Source organism: Epinephelus moara, chromosome 17, assembly GCF_006386435.1.
Source record: "Epinephelus moara isolate mb chromosome 17, YSFRI_EMoa_1.0, whole genome shotgun sequence".
Taxonomy (NCBI): domain Eukaryota; kingdom Metazoa; phylum Chordata; class Actinopteri; order Perciformes; family Serranidae; genus Epinephelus; species Epinephelus moara.
The window spans coordinates 30,659,412-30,681,884 of NC_065522.1; the positions used below are offsets into that span (position 1 = coordinate 30,659,412).

The 22,473-nt window shown below is 41.1% G+C and overlaps 2 protein-coding genes across 3 annotated transcripts in view; one reads left to right on the forward strand and one right to left on the reverse strand.

Moving 5' to 3' along the window:
* Positions 1-377: 377 nt before the first annotated feature.
* On the reverse strand, positions 378-6,695 carry LOC126404365 (uncharacterized). Its single transcript, XM_050067548.1, has 5 exons — positions 6,570-6,695; positions 4,764-5,090; positions 2,710-2,790; positions 1,520-1,663; positions 378-1,139 (listed from the first exon to the last, which is right to left on the reverse strand). The coding sequence occupies exons 1-5, from the start codon at positions 6,643-6,645 to the stop codon at positions 1,054-1,056; spliced, it is 714 nt and encodes a 237-aa protein (XP_049923505.1). The 5' UTR covers positions 6,646-6,695; the 3' UTR covers positions 378-1,053.
* A 133-nt stretch (positions 6,696-6,828) lies between these two features.
* LOC126404364 (Fc receptor-like protein 5) overlaps positions 6,829-22,473 on the forward strand; it is a 16,199-nt gene continuing 554 nt past the window's right edge. Inside the window, exons 1-6 of one of the 2 annotated variants that reach the window (XM_050067547.1) lie at positions 6,829-6,943; positions 9,001-9,131; positions 10,463-10,705; positions 11,970-12,230; positions 15,869-16,000; positions 17,477-17,844. In XM_050067547.1, coding sequence (XP_049923504.1) covers positions 9,101-9,131; positions 10,463-10,705; positions 11,970-12,230; positions 15,869-16,000; positions 17,477-17,526 — 717 coding nt within the window. In that variant the 5' untranslated portion in view covers positions 6,829-6,943; positions 9,001-9,100 and the 3' untranslated portion in view covers positions 17,527-17,844. Of the gene's footprint in view, positions 6,944-9,000; positions 9,132-10,462; positions 10,706-11,969; positions 12,231-15,868; positions 16,001-17,476; positions 17,845-20,869; positions 21,009-22,473 lie in introns of those variants that run through there. The other variant, XR_007571443.1, reaches the window with a different exon arrangement.

Sequence of the window (22,473 nt, forward strand, 5' to 3'; positions counted from 1 at the left end):
ACTGCCTGCATGAGCTGCTTGTACCTCACTGACCTGCTGCAGCTCACACGCATTCAGTGTTCACACAGACAGTGTTGCCTGCTGCTATGATTACTGTATTTCCACAACTGTGAGACGGTACTCCGCTCATTCATGGAGCAGTGCAAGCCACTGCATATGATGTCAGTATGATTATTGAAAGACCATTTTCATCGTCTTTTACTTTCTAAAAAAAAACAAACGCAACGCTGCTCACACAGGCAGTGTGGCCCGGGGGTTAGGTTTTTTTGTAGTGACGGGCATTACAGCTCTTTGAATTGCCTTTTTCAGTTGTTTCAGTATTCAGTATTTAGTATCAGCATATGAACAACCAAAAGAGTGAGGACATTTTGGCCAGTCCTTACTTTTTTAAAGGCCTGTTCAAGGGTTAAGATTTGTTTTTAAGGTTCAGGTTAGAATTAGGTTTAGGTTTGGGCAGGGGGGCCTGATTAGATGATATGAAAATACGTGGGGGCCAGCTGCTTCTCGCATTAAACAGGTTATCGGAAAAAAATAATCATTAACAAACAAGACAAACGCAACTGTTTCATCTTTCAGTAAATTTGTATTTAACTTTCCACCACTCCTAAAAGCAGCGATCCTCACTGTTGACTTTATGCTTGGCTGTGACCATGTCTTATTTCTCTGCACCATATTTATTCGCTAAGCCCCTTGTTGCCCATAGAAAAATACTTCAGGTGTTCCTGCCAGACATGGGGGAAAGTCACACATGTGCAAGTCACAAGCAAGTCTCAAGTCTTTACCTTCAAGTCTCAAGCAAGTCCCAAGTTAGTTGTGGTGAGAATCAAGCAAGTCAAGTCGAGTCATATGTCCCATACAGCAAACATCTCCTCACGATCACCATGTCCTCTGAATATGCTGTGAAAAAGTCTGGTCTGTGTAGGCAGCCCAGGCTCCGCACATGGCAACAAAAACATTTGGGTCCAGGGTGTTTGATAACATTGTTGAACGTAAACGTAAACCAGTGGTGCTTAGCGTGCCTTTAATACTGAATTAAAGCCAAGTCCTTTCGAGTCATCTGTCTCCATCTCCTGGAGCGTTTGGGTACGCAATCCTTCTCATCTCTTCTTCATTCATGTTTTGGTTGTTCTGTTCTTTTCCTGTGAAAATATGAGGTGAGAGTAGTTCATGAGGCAGGTAATGAATCCCAAAACATTCAGTTCAAACTGTTTCAGCATCACTGGCACATCAGTCTTATTTACAGATGATCTTTTTTTTTTTTTTGTACTCAAAATGGGTGTTTTAACCTGTTGACTTTCCTGCCATTGTAATTATTTCATTGACCTTTTTTCGTTCAAACCTCATTGCATCTCTGATCTAAACAAATATCACTGTCAGGTGTGGTCAGTAAACTGAATAGATCCTGCACAGGTGCAGAATTTGTCTTTCTCCCGTTTTAAATGAAAGTGAAATGATGACGGACTAAAATCTCTCCAATTTTAAGGGTCAATTGTAATAATTTGAGAAATGTAAGACTTACTGGACTTTTTACATTTCCAGATCACCACAGCGAAGACGACGATGATGATGATGATGGCGATGATGATGGGGATGACGCCAGCGACACTGATGGCAACAACTGGAAAAGGTGTAGAGGTGTCATTGCCAGTCTTGCCATCACCACCTGAAAGAATGTAGGTGAGATGTTAATGTTCTAATTTCTAACTTCTAATGTTTCACTGATCTCTTCTTCTATCCATTTTCCCTACCAGCTTTCAGGATTGGTGCTGCAGCATATTCCTGAATGCTTTTGGCAAGAGGCAGGAAAGCGTGCTCAAGGTGTCTGAGCAACTGCAACCATTCAAGCCACACTGACAGGGTGTGTATTTCTACGGTACCTCAAAGTAAACGAATTTTTTGAGGGCTCCATCAGAGGAGTTCCTGGAGCGCTGGAGCAGGTAGTGAGGATCGCCCCAGATAACACGGTGATGTCAGCAAACTACATTTGTCACGCGTGAGCAAAACAGGATATTATGAATATCTTGTTATGAATAATTGGTGGAAGGAAAAGTGCACAAGGAGTCCGCCGCAGTTTGATTCAGACAAAATATGTAAGTACTGTACAGACAGGGGACACTGGAAAGCTGAATGCCCTGTTGGGTTAAGTGCTAAAAATGGGTTCCATTGTGTGCATGTCAATCCTGTTGTCCTTGTAAATCCAGTTAGGAATGTCAATCATGCGGTCTGATTGCTGCCTGGAAGAGGCTGATTTCTCTGCGTTTGTGTCGGACGGCTTGGGCTGCCCCTTGAATGTTGAAGATTGGAAGCTGGAGACCCCTCACTTGACTGAGCTTACCTCAAGACGAGCAGTTGTTTCCAATTTACTACTCAGCTGCCGATGTGATGCAGCAGCACAGAGGAGGAGAAACTTTCCACTGTAAGGCTGCGAGGTAACATCAGCTTCTGTCTTCTGCTTCCAAGTGGTGAATATACACCTCACTGAAACTTAATACAACACAGGCTCTGGCTTGTGTTTGATAAATTGAAGATAGGTCAAAGGGGAATTGCAAATTAATTCTGTTTTTATTGACACTTTAACAGTGTCCCAACTTTTTTGGAATTGAGGTTGTAATAAGTTTAATACAGTTATATGTCCACTGCGAATGTTAACTGAAGATAGACAACACCTGGGCCCTGTACAAATCAAGTTCAACTTAGTATTTGGGTTACCTGTCTGTCCTGAGCCTGAAGAGCTGGTATCACGAGGCTTGTTAATGAGTCCAGAAGAGTCGATTTCTACACGTTCATGGACTATTAGAAAGAAAACAAAATAGGTATTAAAAAGCGTTCCAATAACTCAGTGCAGGCATTTATTATATCCACTTAGTTTGTTTCAAGATGCAACTGACTGCAGATGAAATATGTCTGCTTAAAAATCTAGCCACTTTTAGGCACTTTAGGCATTTCTTTTAATTATCAGTGGCCAGTCAAAACAGTAACTATGTCATTAACATAGGGAGAGCGGGTATGGTTGGGTATTCTTGTGTTAGAGCTCTCAAATTTTGACACAAACAAATTACTACGAATTGTTTCCAACATCTACATCACAAAATGTATAAATCGTTGTTGAATGCAAAGAGTTCCACTGTTACAAGTTGCCACACTACCAGGGGAAAACACTAATAATCAGTTCCTACTAAGATCTAACACATGGCAGCTTTGTTAGTCTTTCTCTGGGGATTTTGTAATTTCCTGCACTATGTACCATCTGTCACCAGGCGTATTCTTTAGAGACAGACCCCACTGTCTTTATCTGCCCCACCTCTTCTCATGTGGTTTATGGTGTGTGCAAGCACACCCATGATGGTTTCCTCACCAATTCTCCTGGCATGCTGAAAAAAGGTGCAACATAGTCTGTAGAGAAAATGTGTTTAGTCTCTTTGGGGTTAGTTGTAACACTTTTTTATAAGGTGGAATATAAATAATTTCACTGTAAAATAACAGCTGAGAGCTGGCAACACACACACCAGCATTACTGTACACTGTATTCTACAGTGTACAGTAAAATACTGGCAGCACAGATGCCAGCAATATATTGTAATTTTACAGTATCCATACTGTTTCATATTTTCACAGTCTATTACTGTAAAAATATGTTTAAATTTCTATGAATATTATCCGTATTGAGCAATAAAAACTTAGGAGAGATTGAAATTAAATACATTCATTTAAAAGGGCAGTGTCGACATGAACACTGCTACCATCCTGTTGGACAACTCAGAGTAATGAGCCGATGAGATTTAAAGACCCAACCAAAAGCAGCCTGCTAGCGTTTGCTTTTTAACTGTCAGTAAACTAAAATTCTTAAATTCGGCTTGTCAGAGACGTCCTCTAACCTTGACCAAACCTGACAACACCTGAGATGACAGCCTCATCGATTTGGCCCCGATGTCAATATTAGTAAGTAAAAAATTCCAATATCAATATTAATGAGAATGTCCTTCCCTTAGATGCAGACCATTATTTTAATGCTGCCAAAATAAATCGACAAAAAACGCCCGTAAATCTAGGATCACTGTTTGAGCTATTCTGTCTCACTGAAATTACCAGCCGGACAGCCTGTTGAGCATCAGTTTGATATCAAGTATTCTTGGCAATATGAACCAAATACCGGCAAAGAAAATAAGACTTTAATTATCGTCTACATAGCAGATGCAAAACCCGATTGATGTTAATGAAGAAGGCCGATGTGCAGCACATGTCCTCCAAGCTGTGCGTCCTCCTCTGCAAAAACTGCTTTCTAAATGACATATGTTTCTGAAGTCCCTTCAAGAGTTGATGGCAAATCGTTTCAGTCCGAGAAACAGAAAGCACTTGTCTAATGTTAGAATCACAAGACTAATGTTTTATCAGACTTTATCAAATTTTCCATGCAACACCCAGTTTGCAAAAAATACGGTAGTGTCCCGTAATTCAAGACAGCAGCAGACTGTTAAGGGCCTTTGTCCTGTTGCTTCAAGTGGAGCAGCCCACAATGCATTGCTAATTACAGTATCAAACCTTTGTACACAAATACAGTAATTTAGTGTCGGAGATTGTAAATTAACAGCAACTGCTTACAGTGAAGCTTTTTGGTGGTTTTAAATGAGCAAAGATGAAGTGCCTCACATTTTAGCTGAAAGACTACGCTATAATCTAATACAAGTTGCAAGTGTGAATTTTTTTGTACATTTTAGTAAAATAAACTTCATGATGACAAATGTGACGAGCCTTAGTGTACTTACCGGTGAGGTACATAAAACAGGAGAGAATTTCTTCTCCAATAACAGAGCAGTGATAACTCCCACTATCAGACATCTGTACTGTGAGGCGCAGTGAACAGTTCCCTTCAGAAAGTTTGTTGTCGAAGAGAGATGTTCTTCCTTTGTACTCCTTCATCTGATCATCAAGTTTCTGTTTTCCTCCGCGTTGTGCATGAACATGGTCATCTGTGTCATTAACAACCCATTCCACTGTCATGTCATTGACATTCATCTGGGGCTCCGTCAAACACCGTAGAATCACTGTCTTGCCGATTTCTCCGTCCACTGAGGTATCTGGGCACTGTAACACTTTGGGAGAAACACAGCAAATAGATTTTGACCCAATTCAGCCTTTGTATCCTAAGCAGCAAAATACAAACACAGTGTACCTGATTTTAAATGCTTCAGAGCCAGAGAGCCCCCGCCAACCTACATTCAAACGTGCTCATGCTAGGGTCGTCACTTTCAGTGTGAAAAAATCAGGGACACCTTCCTCATGGCCCCATGCCCAGGGGCAAAAATCAAGAGGGGGGTCAGGGGGTCGTTCCTTTGGAGATTTTGAGTGTCAGGCACTTAATTTCCTGCATTCTGGCTATTTTTTATGCATCAATTTATCCTTAATATAACTGACTCTACAGAGTCAGTTATATTAAGGATGAAAACATCAGATCACAGACAGGCAAACTGTTTGGTACATTTGGAAGAAGACAGAGGAGGCTTTATGCAGGAATCCTGAAGTTAAACCTTTGAAGAACTTTTGAAAGAAACTTTTCAGCCTACATTTTAAGACCTCATCACCACTTGGACTTCTAACTGGTTACATCAGCCACACAATTTAACTTCCACTTCCTACTGCTAACTTTACACTGACTGTAAGAAAGCACAACTAAACAGTCTAAACAGTTCCTGATAACTGCTTGGACCACTGTGTCCATGCAACATAATTCAGATAGACGGGGTGGGGACAATGGGATAAGGTGGACATGAAATATACAGAGAGAGATTTAGAGTTAGGCCTTGTTTGTAGGTTTGCCAATATTAGTGATCATGTTATTATTTTGCAGTCCACACTGTGTTGTCTGAAATATTACCTGCACTGTAAAAATCAATCAGGTGGTTTCACTTAAACATTGAAGTCAAATCAACTTGCACTTATTAGTTGTTTGAAACTGTTGAGTTTAGTTTAGCTTTGGATTGATAGCTGTAAGTTGACTCGATTGTGTCGTACCTGATTACAATATCAGCGTGATGATGGTATACAGGTACATGTGATGAATTAGTGGTACGGGCGCTATTGATAGCCACCGCCGTGCGTAATGGTTGCGCGTAATGACAGCCGCTCTGTGTAACGACAGACTGTCTCTCAGCTGACAGGTCTAAAGAGTTGTGGGTGGGCACACATACCGATAAGCAAGCGGATTTGAGGGCGCCTCTGCATACATTCATGTCCCACTGTGGGAGTGGAAACAACGCTCGTGCATGTGCGCCCAGCTCCACAATGACGCATGCAATGTATTGCCCACTCCTATCCCAATGTACATATATATGGCTCGTTAAGGTAACAAGGTCCACGTCGCACAGTGTATTGCACTAAGCTTTTAAATTGCAATATAATCTCAGTCTCTCGGAGGCTGGTGTTTTCAAACAGTCAGTTAAGGTTTCCTCCTTTGTTGCTATGACGAAGCTCTGGTCGGAGCTGATTGGGGGAGGCTGACTTCCCGCTGGACTTGTCTTTTTATATATAGTGACATAATCGGAGATAGCAGCACACAGATGTGGTGAGCTCACCTGTGTTTGAGACAACGTCCGTGGGCTTCATCCATAAAAAGACCAGCAGAATTCTCAGCAGAACTCCACAGCCCATCCTCGTAGTCCACCACGAGCTGCAACTTTTCTGCAGCTGCGCAACCTTTCCTGTTGCGGGCGGGACCTCACGCTGTGATGTGAGTCAGATTTCTTCCTTGCCGATAATTGAAGACATGTTTTCAAACCGAATTTTCAAAACTGTTGACTGACGTTGTTTGAGAGTGTTTGTGCCCCATATGTACCACTTGCTCCCTTAATAACTGTCGCACAGAAAACAAAGATGATCCACAGTTCCCAGACATCACAGTTTGTGCTAAGATGTCTTCCACTGATGCGCAGAGGTGAATTTAGTCAAGGTATGTCGCAATCTGATCCTACAAATGTCTTCTTTCCTGCTTTTCCCAAGTGACCTTCCCACTCCTATATCTTGCTGGATCTGATGCAAACAGGGCAGCAGTCATCATACCTATACCATGGGTCATAATTTGGGTTGTATGGGGGACTTATCCATTCTATTGTTATTTCAGTACAGTTTTTTTTAATATACATGTTATCATTTATTTATTTACTTTACTTTCTCTATTTATCTATATTTATCTCTGTCTTTTCTCACTACTGCAACAACCAGATTCTCGTCTGGGGATCAATTGAGATCTTATCTGATCTGATCTGATCTTACCTTGCCTCGCTTCGCTTCGCCTCGCCCTGTCCGAGCAACAAATATTTTTTCCTTGAGCCTCCCTGAGTGACTGGGGGAAAAACATGACCCTCCCTCCACCATAAATAATCATGTTATATTTATATTTACACACAGCACAGAGGGAGTGAGAGTTATCACCATTACAAACTTTTAATTTCTTCAGCAAAATGCCAGAAAGTGTGCACACGCAAGCATTAGCAACGTTAGCACATAGCCTAATGCTCGTTTTCCCAACTAAACCCCGGTTAAATACACAACAGTGGCAGGAGTAGTGGCCAAAATAATATTAGTAACTTGGTGTGGCGGCAGATTGGATTTAAAAAACGTACCCTTTGATGACCGAAAGTTAAAAATTGAAAACAAAACTCTAGAGTTAGAAAAGGCCTTGGTTTTTCACTATTGTCTTACTTGCAGGAGTGCAGGATTTAATGTTTGTTTGTTTGCAGGATCTGTTTCCTGCGGTGAAATGTTAAATAACACATGTAGAATAAAGTGATTTTGATAGATTAGGTTATTTTTTCCTGGTGGGAGGTGTTGTTGCACATGATGTGTTCAAGGCTCATTTCTGTTTTTACAGTTTCTGATCATGATAAATGTGCAGTTTTGGCAAGTGTTAAAGATGCCAGCAGGTTTTTGGGGTTCAGATTGTATTTAAAATCAGTACAAAATACAACCTGCTGTAATTGTATGTCCCTCCGCTAAGCCAAAATAAAAAACAAAAGACTTGGGAGCCATTGCTAGTCTGCTCTGCAGGCAGCGAGTCCCGAAGACTAATTAGGTGGACAAAAAGGCAAAACAAGGACAATAATGCCAGCAGGAACATGAATAGAGAACTGTTTGCTGAACAGGATCGTAACAGTTTGACTGATCAGTGTTATGTGGAAAAACCCAAGATGTGTTGAACAAGCATAATTTTTTCTACACATCCACATTACTGTCATTGCTTCCTGTTTAAAAGCTTAATAAAAAGAGCCCGAAGTGCCACAGATACCACCCTGATGACACTGTTGTTGGCTGCTGAGCTGTTAACCACATACACTGATTAGTCAAAACTCTGGAATGAGCTGAATAAAAAACCAACAAACTAAATGTCCAAGTCAGTTTAAGACGGTCAGAATCAGTACTGAATGGGACGGCCGACCCAGGGCCCACATTAGATCACACCGCGCTTTCTTTCTTCATCTCTTTTGACATAAATTAAACTGAGCTGATTCAAAACACCTTCATGTCATGGTCTGCCCTGTCTCCATCTGGCCACCAGGTGTCCCCAGACAACCTTACCTTGTTTTCCATTTACTCACCTGGGCCTCCTTCCCCCATTCACACACCTGTTTCTCGTTGCCTCATCACCCCACTCAGTATATAAACCTGCCATTGTTCCCTATGCTTTCCCTGCATTCGTTTTATTCCTGCTGATTCTTCCTATCTGCCCACCAGGTTGTCTTCTCATCAGCCTGTAAGCCTGTTTTTGTTTGTTTTTTTGCTTGTTTTCAATTAAAGAAATTTTACTGGATCTGTCAAAGACTGATGTCCTGAGTTTACCCAGGTTAATAATGTGTCTGTTTCATGTCTCGTTTCACAGATATGTGACTCATAAGGAGCAAACCTCTGTCACCAGTTGACAGTTTCACTTGGTGATTTTTTTTTCCACTGGTTAAGACGAAGGGTTGTAACTCTATGTGTTGAGTTAGATTCTTCTACATGTTGTACCAGATGGTGCAGCCTGTCACCAGGGTCCTCATGATTTCCGGTGAGCTCAGGATGTGGGTAGAGTGTTGGCTGTAGCTGAGACCGAGGACAGTGTCGATGCAGTATGGAGATCACCGCACTCTGTCTACTACTTTGTAAGAAATGTTATTTTTTTTAATAGTTTCAATAGATACAATTTAGTTTGATCACTCGTTTTTGTTTGCTCATTCAATTGTTATTTTATGGCTGTTGTTTCTTAGTAATTGATAACTGCACTGACATAGTTTTACTGTCATTGTACAGTTACAGAGACAAATACAGTTTTGCATCAAACTGGAAGTGCAAAAAGCAGTAGAGTGCAGAGTGATGTAAATTACAATAATATACAGTACAGGTATAAGTGCAACAGTTAGTGCTTTGATTGTCTCTCCAAACCCCTCTGGGTGTTAACTGACTCACCGGGTTCAGGCTGGGCTGTAATTTCTCATCAAGCCCCCAGGCTTGAATCTGTTTGGGCTCTCACCAGTTTCCTGGTGTTGGATCGGTCTACTTCTGTATCAGGGTCAATTTTGTGCCAGAATGGGCTCTGGTGCTCAGAGTGGCTATTTACGAACGCACCTTGTGTCACAGATGTCTGCTAACACGCTGAAAAGACTTGAGACGACTTTACCTTGCAGTAAATGTTTTTAAGAGTCAAAAATATGTCATTTTTTACAGTGGAAACTGTTTTGTTTTTTTTATCAGGCTCTGGCCCAAAACTGCTGCCACCATTAAGGCTCATGTCAGACTTGGACAGATACGATGTAGGTTTAGGCCTGATTTTTTTGGGGTCCAATCAAAGCTCAATTTTTTTGATTTGTTAAGTGAATTGCCTTAATTGATTCCGACACAAGTCTGTATTTTGGTTCTTTGAAGCTGGCTTAAATACATATCTGGAGCTGTTATCCTGGCAGAAAGTCCTTAAACCGAAGCTGCAAAAGTGCAGCCTTGTTAAAGGTCCAGTGTATAGAATTTAGGGGAACATATTGGTAGAAAATATAATAAGTCTGTTTTCTTTAGTGTATAATCCCCTGAAAATAAGAAATGTTGGGTTTTTGTTACCTTACAATGAGACGTTTATACCTACATAGGGAGCAGGTCCTCGTCTACGGAGATCGCCGTGTTGCACCACCATGTTTCTACAATAGCCCAGAATGGACAAACCAAGCACTGGCTCCAGATAGGGCTGTTCTCTTCTTATATCAGCCACTGTAGTTAGCAGCTCCTCCATGATCATGACCGGATCGTGACCAAAACCTTTGATATAAAATCCATTTTTTAAATAAATCCTTTATAAAGATGAAAATGTTGATTCACCTTGATTAATTAAATTGGTGCAATAAGACCAAGAGCACAGGGTTTGATGTCTCTGTTTTTAATCAGGCACAGAAACATGTCAAACTTTTGTTCTTAAAATCATGTCCTTCATTCCTGTTTGAACCACCAGCAGCCACACTGAGCATCCGTCCTGACAAATCTCAGTTCTTTCGGTATGACCGCATCTATCTGAGCTGTGATGCACTGCCGAACTCTACCGGCTGGACACTGAGGAAGCACAACTCCTCTGAGACGCCTGAACCCTGCGAGAATGGCTGCATGCTTGACGACGTCTACCCGTCAGACAGCGGAGTGTATTGGTGTGAGTCTGAACAGGGCACGTGTAGCAACACCATCAACATCACAGTGACCGGTATGTCCGCTAACAAGCTTGTGTTTTGTTTCATATTGTGTTTATGTTTAGTGTGACAAAAGAACCTCCCAACTGGTCAATACAGCAGCTTGGTCAGTGGGCCTTCACACTATGATACTCATATATATGAGTAGGCCTACCCCCCATCACTGCCCAATCGGTACCTGAAACAAGATTTGTTCAGGTCCTATCCCCTGACCAGTGGGCAGGGATGGTTTACTGAACATGCCTACCAGGCACAGGCCCCTCGGCCCAAAGTGTCAGGGCCCCCCCTGGCCTGAATGTGCAAAATAGCCCCCAAATAAACACATACCAACCAGGAAGAGACTCAAAGACCACAACGGGACACAAAAAGACTACAAAGAGATGCAAAGTAACTGCAAAGAGACGCAAAAACAACCTCCATAACAGGAAAACAACCACGAGACAACAAATGACCATGAAGGGACACAAAATGACCACAAAAAACACAAAAACAGCCAAACAAACACAAAAAGACACAAAATGACCACAAGGAGACACACAAATAGTACAAAAATGACCAAGAAAGACCCTAAAAAGATATAAAATTACCTTGACAAGATATAACATTACCTCAATAAAACACAAAATTATCTCAAAGAGACCCAAATGATTACAAAAACACACAAAATGAACCACAAAAAGATGCATAATGACCACAAAGTCTGTGTGTCTTGGAAGTGGAGAGGTGGTGGGGCCCTTTGCCTATCTGTGTCCACGGGCCCGTTGTCTCATAACCCGCCCAATGGGTTATTCTGACCCTAACTATTCAAAGTCAGTGCCTAAAACCCAAACCAAAACCTTGTTAAATGGTCACAGTTTGTTTAGGTTTGGAAAAATGCCACAAGTTAAAATAAGTTAAAATATCTAAATGTTGACTTGGGACACAAACAGCAGCCTCCTGGGTCAAAGTCCTGTGTTTGTTTGACCCATCCATCCACCTCGACTTCTCCTTACATGGACTTTGTCGCTCTTTGTACTGCATTACTTCATTTCCTGCTGCTGCCACATAGAGCTTTGTGGTTTGAAGTGTAGGGCCTCTGACCAAGCTGTTTGATGAGTTGGGAGTCAGAATGTCTGTGCCAACCAACAAATCAATAGGATGTAATCAAAGGAAAAAGACTGGCAGAAAGAACCTCAGTAGCATGGCTTACAGATTAAATGTAGAGATTACAGTAAGAACTACTCTACTTGTCTTTAACCATGACAACAGTGACACCATGTTTGCTCTTCTATGTTTTAGCTGGTGTCGTGATACTGGAGAGCCCTGCACTTCCTGTGACGGAGGGAGATGAGGTGACTCTCAGCTGCACCCACAAGGAAAGATACTCAAAGAATCCTACATCAAATTTCTCTGCTGCATTCTACCAAAACAGTGTTTTCATTGGTACCGAGCCTGACGGAATCCTGACCCTCCGAGTGGTGTCCACGTCTGACGAAGGATTCTACAAGTGTGAACACCCGACGAAAGGAGAGTCGCCACAGAGCTGGCTGGGTGTGACAGGTAACACGCTCTGCTCTCTACATACAGTATGCGTGACCCTGGTCGTTTCTCGCTTTAACCGAGAAACCATTGTTTCATGTCACAGTGGGCAGATTCAAAGCTCTGGACCCAGGCAAACAAGCCGCTATTAGAAATTGACATTTTCATGATTTTTAAGATGAACTTTATCATCCCACCAAGAGGGAAATTTGTCTTGGGCTTTTCAACCCATGCTGCAGCCATAAAGACAACATTCCAATGTGTATCTTTTAATATGTAAAAAAGATACATATTTTAAGTCCGCTAATAGATTGAAAATGTTTCGAGAAAAAGCAAACACATCAGCAATAATAATAAAATTAAAGAAAACCCCCTTTCCCTTAAAAATCCCTTACCTTGCTTCCACTGTCTGCCACTATTTAAAAGTTTCATTGACACAAGGCTAAATGAATTTCCAAATCTATTGAATCTACTATGACAGACTCAGACCCTCCAAAGTGGCACTCATGGTCGCCAACATGGTACATTAACTATCCTTGCCTTTATGAGTCCTGTTCATAGCTAAGTCCGATAATCTTCAAGCAGACATACTCACATCATCATAGCTTAGTTTCATCCATATCCAGGATATTTACCAGCGCCGCCTCTGAAAATGATTTTCCCAACTTTTACGTCTGTTTATTGTTTTGTTTTTTTGCAAAACAGTGTAAATAGCAACAAAAAAAAAAACACAACAAAACAGAATGGAGCATAGTGGCAAGACAAAAAAAGGGACAGGGTATTGACATATGACACCATGGTGCAGTCAACCTGTTAAGCCATTAACCATTTACTTTAATTCTTCAATTAACGGCTGCCAGATTTTCTTTAAGCTTCCCTCTCTGTTTGACAGAGTGAATCTACTTTTCTCTAATTGTAAAACATGACCTAATTCCTTCAGCCACATTAAAAAAATTAGCAGCGTCTCGGATTTTCAACATGAAAGCAGCAATTTTCCTACTCGCAGTGTGGACAGAGAGATGACCTGAGCTTCGTACCTATTCTTCACTCTACCTGGCTCAACCACACCAAATACTTTGGTTAAAGGGGCAGCAGGAAAGTCATTCTTAAAGACCTTAGCAAAAAAGTCAAATCAGTGACCCCAGAGAGTTTGCAACCTGTGGCATTCTAGGAATTGGTGAGACAGTGTTCCTTAATCTTTCGAACATTTCACACAGAGGGGTGAAGCATCTTTGAATATTTTTTGTAGTCTAGTGGGAGAGAAGTGCAATCAGTGAACAACTCTGAATTGTATTGAAGCGAGCCTCGCATTTGTTGAGCTACTGTGAATATGTTCAATACAGGTTTCCCACTCTTCATCTCTACATAGTACCCAATTCTTCCTGCCATTTTGGTTGTTGGTTTTGATGATGGGTATTTTAACTCTTGTGAAATGTTGTAAAAATGAGACACAGCTTAATAGCCAAGAGACTGTCTAAAGCAGCATGATGAGGTTTCTGTTCATGGATAGAGAATGAGCCTTTAAAGAGTGCCGCAATTTTAGAAAACAACTTGGTTTCACTCTGACGTCTACCTTTTGTGCAGTGACTTGTGGCGTCAGGCACTGTTGAAGAAAACTGTCAGTCGCCATTGTAGTTTAATGGTGCTCGGTGGTGTCGGGGGAAACAGGGTGGGACCAGAACAAAAGTTAAGGTGGCGAAAGTCCGAGTAGGGTAGGCAGGTGGAGCGGTGGATGGTTCCAACAACCACCAACTTTCATCCGGAAGAGTGGTGTTCACGTCCCCAAGAATATAAATCCAAACCCTGCTCTTTATTCCTAAACCATTCCACGTGTTATTGTTTCCTAAACCTAATGACGTCTGTTAGTTGTTGGAGGAAAAACCATCAATTCGGGTTGTTGTGCTGACATAGTGCTTTTATTTTGAAATAAACTGTATGCAAACTGTACATTTCCTTTGAATACTAGTGATGGGCAAAGCAGTTCTTTAGATGTTACTGAATCACTAGAATCAGTTCATTAAAAAGATTTGTTCAAAAGATTTGCTCACCGAATCGTTCAGTGCTTGGCGGGAGGAGCCCTGACTGAGTACTGCGTAGTCCAACCCACTGAACTGATGCACGGCTGAGCTGCTGCATCTGCCCTGCACTGGTGAGTCTCATTACTGGCCAGCCTAACATTTTGTTTATCTGGAAGCTAAGTCTGTTATCAATGGGGAGGTGTGTGATTGTGTTCATGTGGCTTGACTCCTGGATACATTAGCCATTAGCTTGGAGAAAACAGTCCCAATGAAAGTGTATTGCTGAGAAGAAATTGTTTGAATCACTCAGGTATCAGGGTTACGTCCCTCACCGAGTGATTCGTTCACCGAGTGATTCGTCACGCGGTAGGCAGTCCCTCCCTGCACCCTGGCTGCCTCGTGACTCGCGAGTGATTCATCGTTCGCACGGACCAAATCGGCAGTTCCACTCTCGGCCTGCACGCTCGCTGCTGAGCTCAACTGAACTGAGAAATGAACGAATCAGTTCCGGAAGTTATTCAGTTCAGTACGTTCACTCAATAGATTCGTTCTTTTGAACGATTCGTTCGCAAACGTCACAACACTAGTGAAGACATTCGTGTATTTTGAAGGAAGACAGTGCATGTAACAGGCAGAACTTGACAGGGCATCCCAGAATGTCAAAAACAAACACACCCAGGGTACCTTGCACGTTGTATGTGGACATTGAAAGACCATGACCAAACTTCAATATTTGACGAGGTCCAAGTGAGAATGTGCTGTAGAAAGCGGAAGAAATGTAGGGTAGAGATTGAAAGGTCTGCTGCAGTTGCTGAAAAGAATCAATGTGATCACCAACATACAAATCTCCCTCCAAGTTGTGTAAATGCATGATTGAAGCATATAGGAGTGTCCAGGTATGTTTTAGGGGCCTTCAAAACCAGTAACACCTGAGACCAGATTGTCAAAGAAGTGTAGAACTAAGGGTTTACTATGGTATGTGTCTTTCTTAACCTTTGTTGGGTTGTTAAGGACTGCTGGGGGACAGAAACACTTGCAAAAAAGGACAGCTAGATAGTTCAGTCTAAATTGGGGGAGACCAAATCCACCTTGACTCCTACCTTTACTTAAATGCTTCTTAGAAATTTGAGGTACTTTGCTAGACTAAATAAAAGATGAAACAACATAGTCCAGCTTTTTGAAGTATAACTGGGGCAATGCTTACTGGAAGTGACTGAAAAATGTATAAAAACCTTGGTAACACTACCATTTTTATGGCATTGATTCGACCCACCATTGAGACAGGCAAAGTTTTTGAAAATTTTATGTATTCCTCCAATTGTTTCATTTTCCTAACAACTTTTTATCTGACATTAAATGACCCATAATAATTTGGCCCAATGCAAGGTTTCTGCTTGCATGTATTGTTTTTATAGTATTTTGATGTCAGATCTTGTTTATTTGGGTATTTGGGTTCATCTCACTTGCAGTGAACCTGTGCGTAAGTGTCTTTGTTCGACTGTCCTCTTGTGCTCTTTGGTGAATATTCATATGCCCCTCTGTAAATGGATTTTTTTGTTAATTATCGTTGAAAATTCTTCATAATATTTGGATAAAAACATAACTGATTATTTGTCATATTTGAAACTGTCTTCCTCACAGCGAGAGCTCAGACTCCAGGTGTCCCTCTTCCTGACATGCCTTGGTACAGACTGGTGTGCTCCCTCCTGCTGTTCCTCCTCTACAAAGCCAAACTCATATTGTGTTTTTACATGTGCTGCAGGCTGGCTCTAGGTAAGAACACCTCTGAAAATATACAATAATATGATATATTCATCCCAGTATGTGTTATATTTTCTGTTGGCTTCCTCCAAAAGGGGTCAGAGGTCAGAGCTGACCTGAGAGCTGTTAGAGATGATGAGAGACACCACAAAGACACCTGAATGTCAAATACTAGTGGTGAACTAAACCATCTCAGAACATATAATCCTGAATTCTAATCTTGAGACTTGAATAACCCTAATTTTACTTAAAGTAGTTGTTTCAGGTTGAGCTCGTTTGAACTCCTTTGTATGCTGTTAGGTAGTTTAATCTCTAGTAATACATCATATTCTATAAGATCATCATATGTTTGTAGCGTGGCTGTCCTGTGAGAACCATGTATCTCGAAAAAGCTTTGTAACGACGACTTTTCCAGCTGATCCAAGAGGGTTTGTAAAGAGTTTATTTAGCATAAAGAAAAACTTCAGCTAAAAAAATGACCATTCATACATCAGTTACTCACTGCGTGTTGAATTTGTGAAGAAAACTCTCTCACATACCTCCTTGGTGAATGGGGAACCCAAAAAAGGCAAACATTCTTTATGAATTGCGCGCCCTCCTTGCCCTCGCAAACAAAGAGGCCATTAACCGTCAGATGACGGGGACGGTGAAGGAGGAGCCGACTTATGAGAGAATCGTCGAAGGACTGACCAGCTGCGGCTTCCCTCCCACGTCACTGTTTATGTCACACGCTGAGCTACACGTTCCCACGTCACTGTTTATGTCACACGCTGAGCTACACGTTATGTTACTTGCTCACGCCCCCCATTGCCCCGAAAAAGGCACATTCTGTATAAACAAAAGTAGGTAGGTGGCATTTTGAACAGCTGTTTTGATATTGTGAAGCTGATGTTAAACACGGTCCCCCTTTACTAACACTTGTCAAGATTGTTTGCCTTTTTTGGATTCCCTGTTCACCACAGAGGCATGCAAGAAAAACAATGATTTCTTCACATATTTAAGGCGAGTGATTTACAAATGATTATTTTGCAGCTGAAGTGTTCTTTTAAGAAGTAGGGGAATTTTCTCAGCACATAAAGGAACACTTCATCCTTCATCAACACATCTGGAGACTCACTGTGAGGAGAATCCAAATATTTCACAGTCTGTGCCTTCAAATCCAACCAAAAATCATTACTGGTGTATCTGTAGATCAGATGTAACCCAGAAACAGTTTCCACTCTGAGTGTGTTTGACTCTTTTGTCTCTGTTGTTCATGCAGCTACTTCACATTTTGTTTCACTGAAATGAGATGGACAGGTGTGATTCTGTGGTTTCCTGTGAGAAAATCGACACTCAAAGTCACGCGTTTGGAGGTACATGGTTTCCACTGGACAGGAAGTTTGTGAGCTGGTTGTCATAGTAACACTGGTAGAAAGCAGGTAGTGAAAGAAGAAGAAGCTACACACACTCCTCTTAACCCTCTCTCTTCTCTGGTTTTACCTGCAGCTCGAGCTGATGCTAAAAGGAGAGCGTCTGATCATCGCGTACTGGAATGATGAAGAAGAAGAAGAGCTGTGAGTGTTTATGTGCTGACCAATATGACTGGGAAGAAGGCAATATACTTATTTTTGTAAAGTAACTTTTTTTATTAGCTCTTAGATACTTGAACATGATGCCTACATGATTTATTTAATAATCCATCTGCATGCTCTGAGTCACCTGATGAGTTTCATGTTTAAACAGACAAAACTGTTAAACTGATGATGAGCTTAATGCTGAATACATGGTATTGTCTGCATTTCCTTTTCCTTTATACCAGTGTTTATTATCTGCATATGCTAAATTACTAACTATGAAATTAATAAATAGACTTTTGTTTTTCAGTAAGGAGGCTCTGTTATATCATTTCAATTCAATACAACTTTATTAATCCACAAAGGCAATTTGATTTTCTGACATGTTAAACAGACATACCAGTATGAGCAGACAGACATTTACAAGGAAAGGAGTGGTTTAAAACTATGTTGGGCTGATGGTGCAGTTGTTCCTTTGCTAAGCCACGGTCCTTTGTGATGGTCCAACAAGCTGTCGCAGTAAGCATGGAGCCCACACTGTAACTAACTGCACTCCCTGAAGAAATATGATCATATTTTTGGAGAAATGAAAGAGTGATTCCAGAGAGCAGCAGACAGAGGGGTCTACAGTCTGTGTTTGAAGGATATATCCAGGATGTCAAACTGACTCAGCAGCAACAACAGGTTAAAAAGACAAAGATAGTTAGAAGCTAAAGCCCAACTATAGGCTACAGATCACAGTGTAAAAGTGAACCACCACATCACTGCTGATCGCCACACAAGACAATGAATATAAAGGGAAACTTTGCTGATATTGAACCAGCTGTGTGGCATCACAGTGTGTGCAGACGAACGGTGTTTGGCTTCAGCAAAGTTTCCCTGCTTCCCTTCACTGGCTCCTGTACAGCAGGCAGTGATGGCCAATGAGGCCTCATGAACCACTGTCTTTATTTTCTGAAGCCACTAAATGGCGCTGTCTGTTAAACAAAGGTTTGAAAGCATATTTCACTGCCATTCCTTCAGCCTTCATCTTTAAACAAAGAGCGCCATCTGGTGGGGTCAGAAAATTAAAAAAAAGTGGTTCATGAGGCTTCATTTGGCCATCACTAATTTAGCACGGTCTGTATTTTTTTTTCACCGTTATAATCATTAAAAAGCAAAAGCAGCCTGTGTATACACTCAGTAGGCTATATCTTCAGTAGCTACCTAGCTAACCCTACACTTTTCAGGGTTTGATTTTGTAGTGTCTCTCCTTTGAATGCAGGACTTTTACTTGTGACATTATATATTCACAGTGTGGCAGCAGTGCTTTTACCAAAGTAAAGGATCTGAATACTATTTCCACCGATGACGATGCCTTAGCACAGCAACACACCTGGATCCACAACATCATTTCTACTCTTGTCCCAAGAGTACTTTAATTTTTCATACTTGAAGTACATTTTGCTGATATTATTTAGGATGCAGTTTTGAATGCAGCAGCTACTTTTATTTGTAGTGCAGGACTTTGTGACACCCACTGTTTTTCAACAAAAGTTGTTAAAATTTCTTTAATTTCTAACATAATATGTGTCAATATAAATTATCTGAATTGGACTGGTCTAATAAAAACAAATGTCTGATTCATTAGTAAGTCTTTCCGCAACAAGAGGACAAGGAAAAAAACTTACCTCTAACACTCCTTTTAATGAGTGAGTCCAAAATAATAAATACAATTAACTTGAGGTTTGCTGGATGAAGAGCTGAAGATCTCACCAGCATTATTTCATTACTTAATGAATGATAGATAAAACAGTCAATGCTGGTCAGGTGTTGTCAAAAGAGGCATCTGCTGACTCCTCAATGGTACTTTGGCTTGAGTGAGCCTGTACTTGGTCATGCAGGAAGTAGCATGGTAGACATGGGTGAGCTTTGAGACAAAGGGCCCCACCAGCTCGCCCACACAGGAGCAAGACACATTGAGTTAGTGCTGGTTTTGTATCTCTTTGTCGTCCTTACACATCTTTTGGTCGGTTTGTGTCTGTTTTTATTTTGTGTCTCTGTTTTTATTTTTTGTCTCCTTGTGGTTGTTTTGTGTCTCTTGGAGGTCATTTTCTGTATTATTCATTTATTCATTTTTGCCATTTTTTGTAATTTTGTATTCATTTTGTGTCTCCTTGTGGTCTGTAGTTGTTTAGTCATTTAGGTTTTTTAATTGTGTGTCTCTGACTTAACTTTATATGTCTTTTAGATAATTTTGTGTCTTTTTGAAGTAATTCTTTATCTCTTCTGGGTAAATTTGTGTCTCTGAGGTATTTTTTTAATCTATTTGGGATTTTTTTAATCACATTTTGGTAAATTTGTGTCTCCTGGAGGTAATTTTATGTGTCTTTGAAGTGATTTTGTGTCTTATTGGGGTGATTTTGTGTCTCTTAGTCATTTTTGTAGTCATTTTCTGTCTCCTTGTGGTTGTTTGTTTGCAGTTATTTTTGTTTTGTTGCCGTATGGATCTTTTTGAAGTAATTTTGTGTCTCATTGCGGTACTTTAATGTATTTTTTGGTTGTTTTCTGTCACTTTGTAGTCATTTAGTGTCTCCTTGTGATTGTTTTTTGTCTTTTTGTAGTCATTTGTGTCGTTGAGGTAATTTTATTTATTCATGCATTTTCCGTCACCGCTTATCCTGTTGGGGTCACCAGGGAGGCTGGAGCCTATCCCAGCTGACACTGGGTGAGAGGCAGGGTTCACCCTGGACAGGTCACCAGACTCACAGGGCTGACACATAGAGACAGACAACCATTCACACTCACATTCAAACCTACGGACGATTTAGAGTCACCAATTAACCTGCATGTCTTTGGACTGTGGGAGGAAGCTGGAGTACCTGGAGGAAACGCAGGGACACGTGGAGAACATGCAAATTTTGTTCTACCCCGGTGTACCATGCCACTGGCTGGCTGGTTCTGTGGTCATTTTGTGTCTCTTTGCAGTTCCCTTGCATCTCTTTGTGGCCTTCCTGGTGTATGAATCTGATATTTGACATTTTGCAGAGGAAGGTCAGGGCTCCCCCGACACCTGGGACCCAAGGCTTTGTCCGGTAGGCCACTTCAGTGATCCATCCATGATCACACGTAAATGCATTCAATCAGATGTAAGGATCAGCCATTTATATTCAAGGACTCTCCATGTTACTGATTTTTGCCTCATTCATGTAATTGTTATGACATTATCTGATGGTATTTTTTTGAAAGCACTCCAAAGTTAAATTTTGGTCAGGGAAAAACAGCATGCCATTTTTTGCAGTATAAATGTGTTATTTTTGCTTCTTGTATTCAAATGTTTCTACAGATGAGTCCCTAAACAGTCTTGAAGTTGCTACCACCTATGAGCTGACCACACAGGTGCAGCTACTCAAGCTGATGTCTGCAGGCAACCGCACCACCAAAGCCGGCAAAGCAGACCTATGGATGAAACTAAATCGATGAAGGTAACTACAGTGTTCACTAAATTTGTGGAAACTGACTGCAGACCAATCAATATGGTTGCCGGCTATTTTCATAAACGGACATTTCACCGTCTCCGTTTTCAAAAAATTCTTCGTTTACACTTACCCGTGTATATATACACAAGAGCATGCCAAACCTGTAGGTGGCAGTGTAACGAGAAGCTCAAGCCTTCCATGTATCCATTGTCACCATAGCAACATAGGTCGCACTTTTGACACAGGCGCAAGTTAAAAGCCCTCTGAACTCCCACATTTTACTGTAAAATATGACAGTTCAGAGGGCTTTTATTCTGAAATACTACATCAGATTGACCCTATATTTTCTGGGTGACACCCTGAGGTCATGTACTATCAGTCTGGCATGAAACGGTTGAGTAATAACGGGTAGTTTTTTTTAAATGTTAATCTTAATGTACAAGGAGCACAGTAAAATATGACAGTTCAGAGGGCTTTTATTCTGAAATGTTACATCAGATTGACTTGATATTTTCTGGGTGACACCCTGAGGTCGAGTACTATCAGTCTGAAGTGGAACGGTTGAGTAATAACGGGTAGTTTTAAAAAAATATATATTAATCTTACTGTAGATGGAGCACAGGGAAATATGACAGTTCAGAGGGCTTTTATTTTGAAATGCTACGATTGACATGATGTTTTCTGGGTGACACCCTGAGGTTGTTTTTGAAGCTTGTTTTTACTTTGAAATCAGTCCTTTCTCGCTCTTGCCGTAATGTGTAGTATACTCGCGCACCGCAAAAAGACGTGAGGGCTGGCTTGACCAAATGTTTCAAAGTGAGGGCTGGCTTGACCTCAGTATTTTGACGTCTGTGTTAATAAGTCAAAAGTTTGTCTTAACGGGTGAAAATATAACGCGTTCAAACGACAGAATATGCCCTGTTAACAAGAACATTTCTAGCGTCTTGGGCGCAGCCATTTTATCAGTGAAAGAGAAGAAACTGATGAAATAGTGTCCGCTATACGTTGTGTTCTAATAAGTGTCCAAACAGATGAGAGCAATGGTTCCACCTGGTTCAGCCACGAAGGTTCAGGTTTAGTCATCAGTTCATGTTACACTAAGTTTGATATATTCAGCATCACACCGGAGTTTGACCACGTGTGTGAAGTTGTGTGCTGTCTGTCCGTTAGTCACTCACTCTACAGCAGGAAACGACACTTCAAAATAAAAGCTCTGTGCTGGAAATTCTGGAGATTCATTTGACATGATTTATACTGGATGAAACACACACAGGATGGTCCCAAAGAGAGAAAATATCCAGTGAGCCAAAATGCCTTGTTGATGCCAGAGGTCAGAGGAGAATGGCCAGACTGGTTCAAGATGATAGAAAGGCAACAGGAAGTCAAATAAGCACTGGTTCCAACCAAGGTGTGCAGAAGACCATCTCTGAAGCAACAACACCTTGTCCAACCTTGAAGCAGATGGGCTACA

Coding starts and splice junctions, on each gene's coding strand:
- LOC126404365 (XM_050067548.1), bottom strand. CDS start 6,645: ATGGGCTGTGGAGTTCTGCTGAGAATTCTGCTGGTCTTTTTATGGATG. Junction 5,091..6,569: donor GGACGTTGTCTCAAACACAG/GTGAGCTCACCA, acceptor TTTCTCCCAAAG/TGTTACAGTGCCCAGATACC. Junction 1,140..1,519: donor CTGGAAATGTAAAAAGTCCA/GTAAGTCTTACA, acceptor ATATTTTCACAG/GAAAAGAACAGAACAACCAA.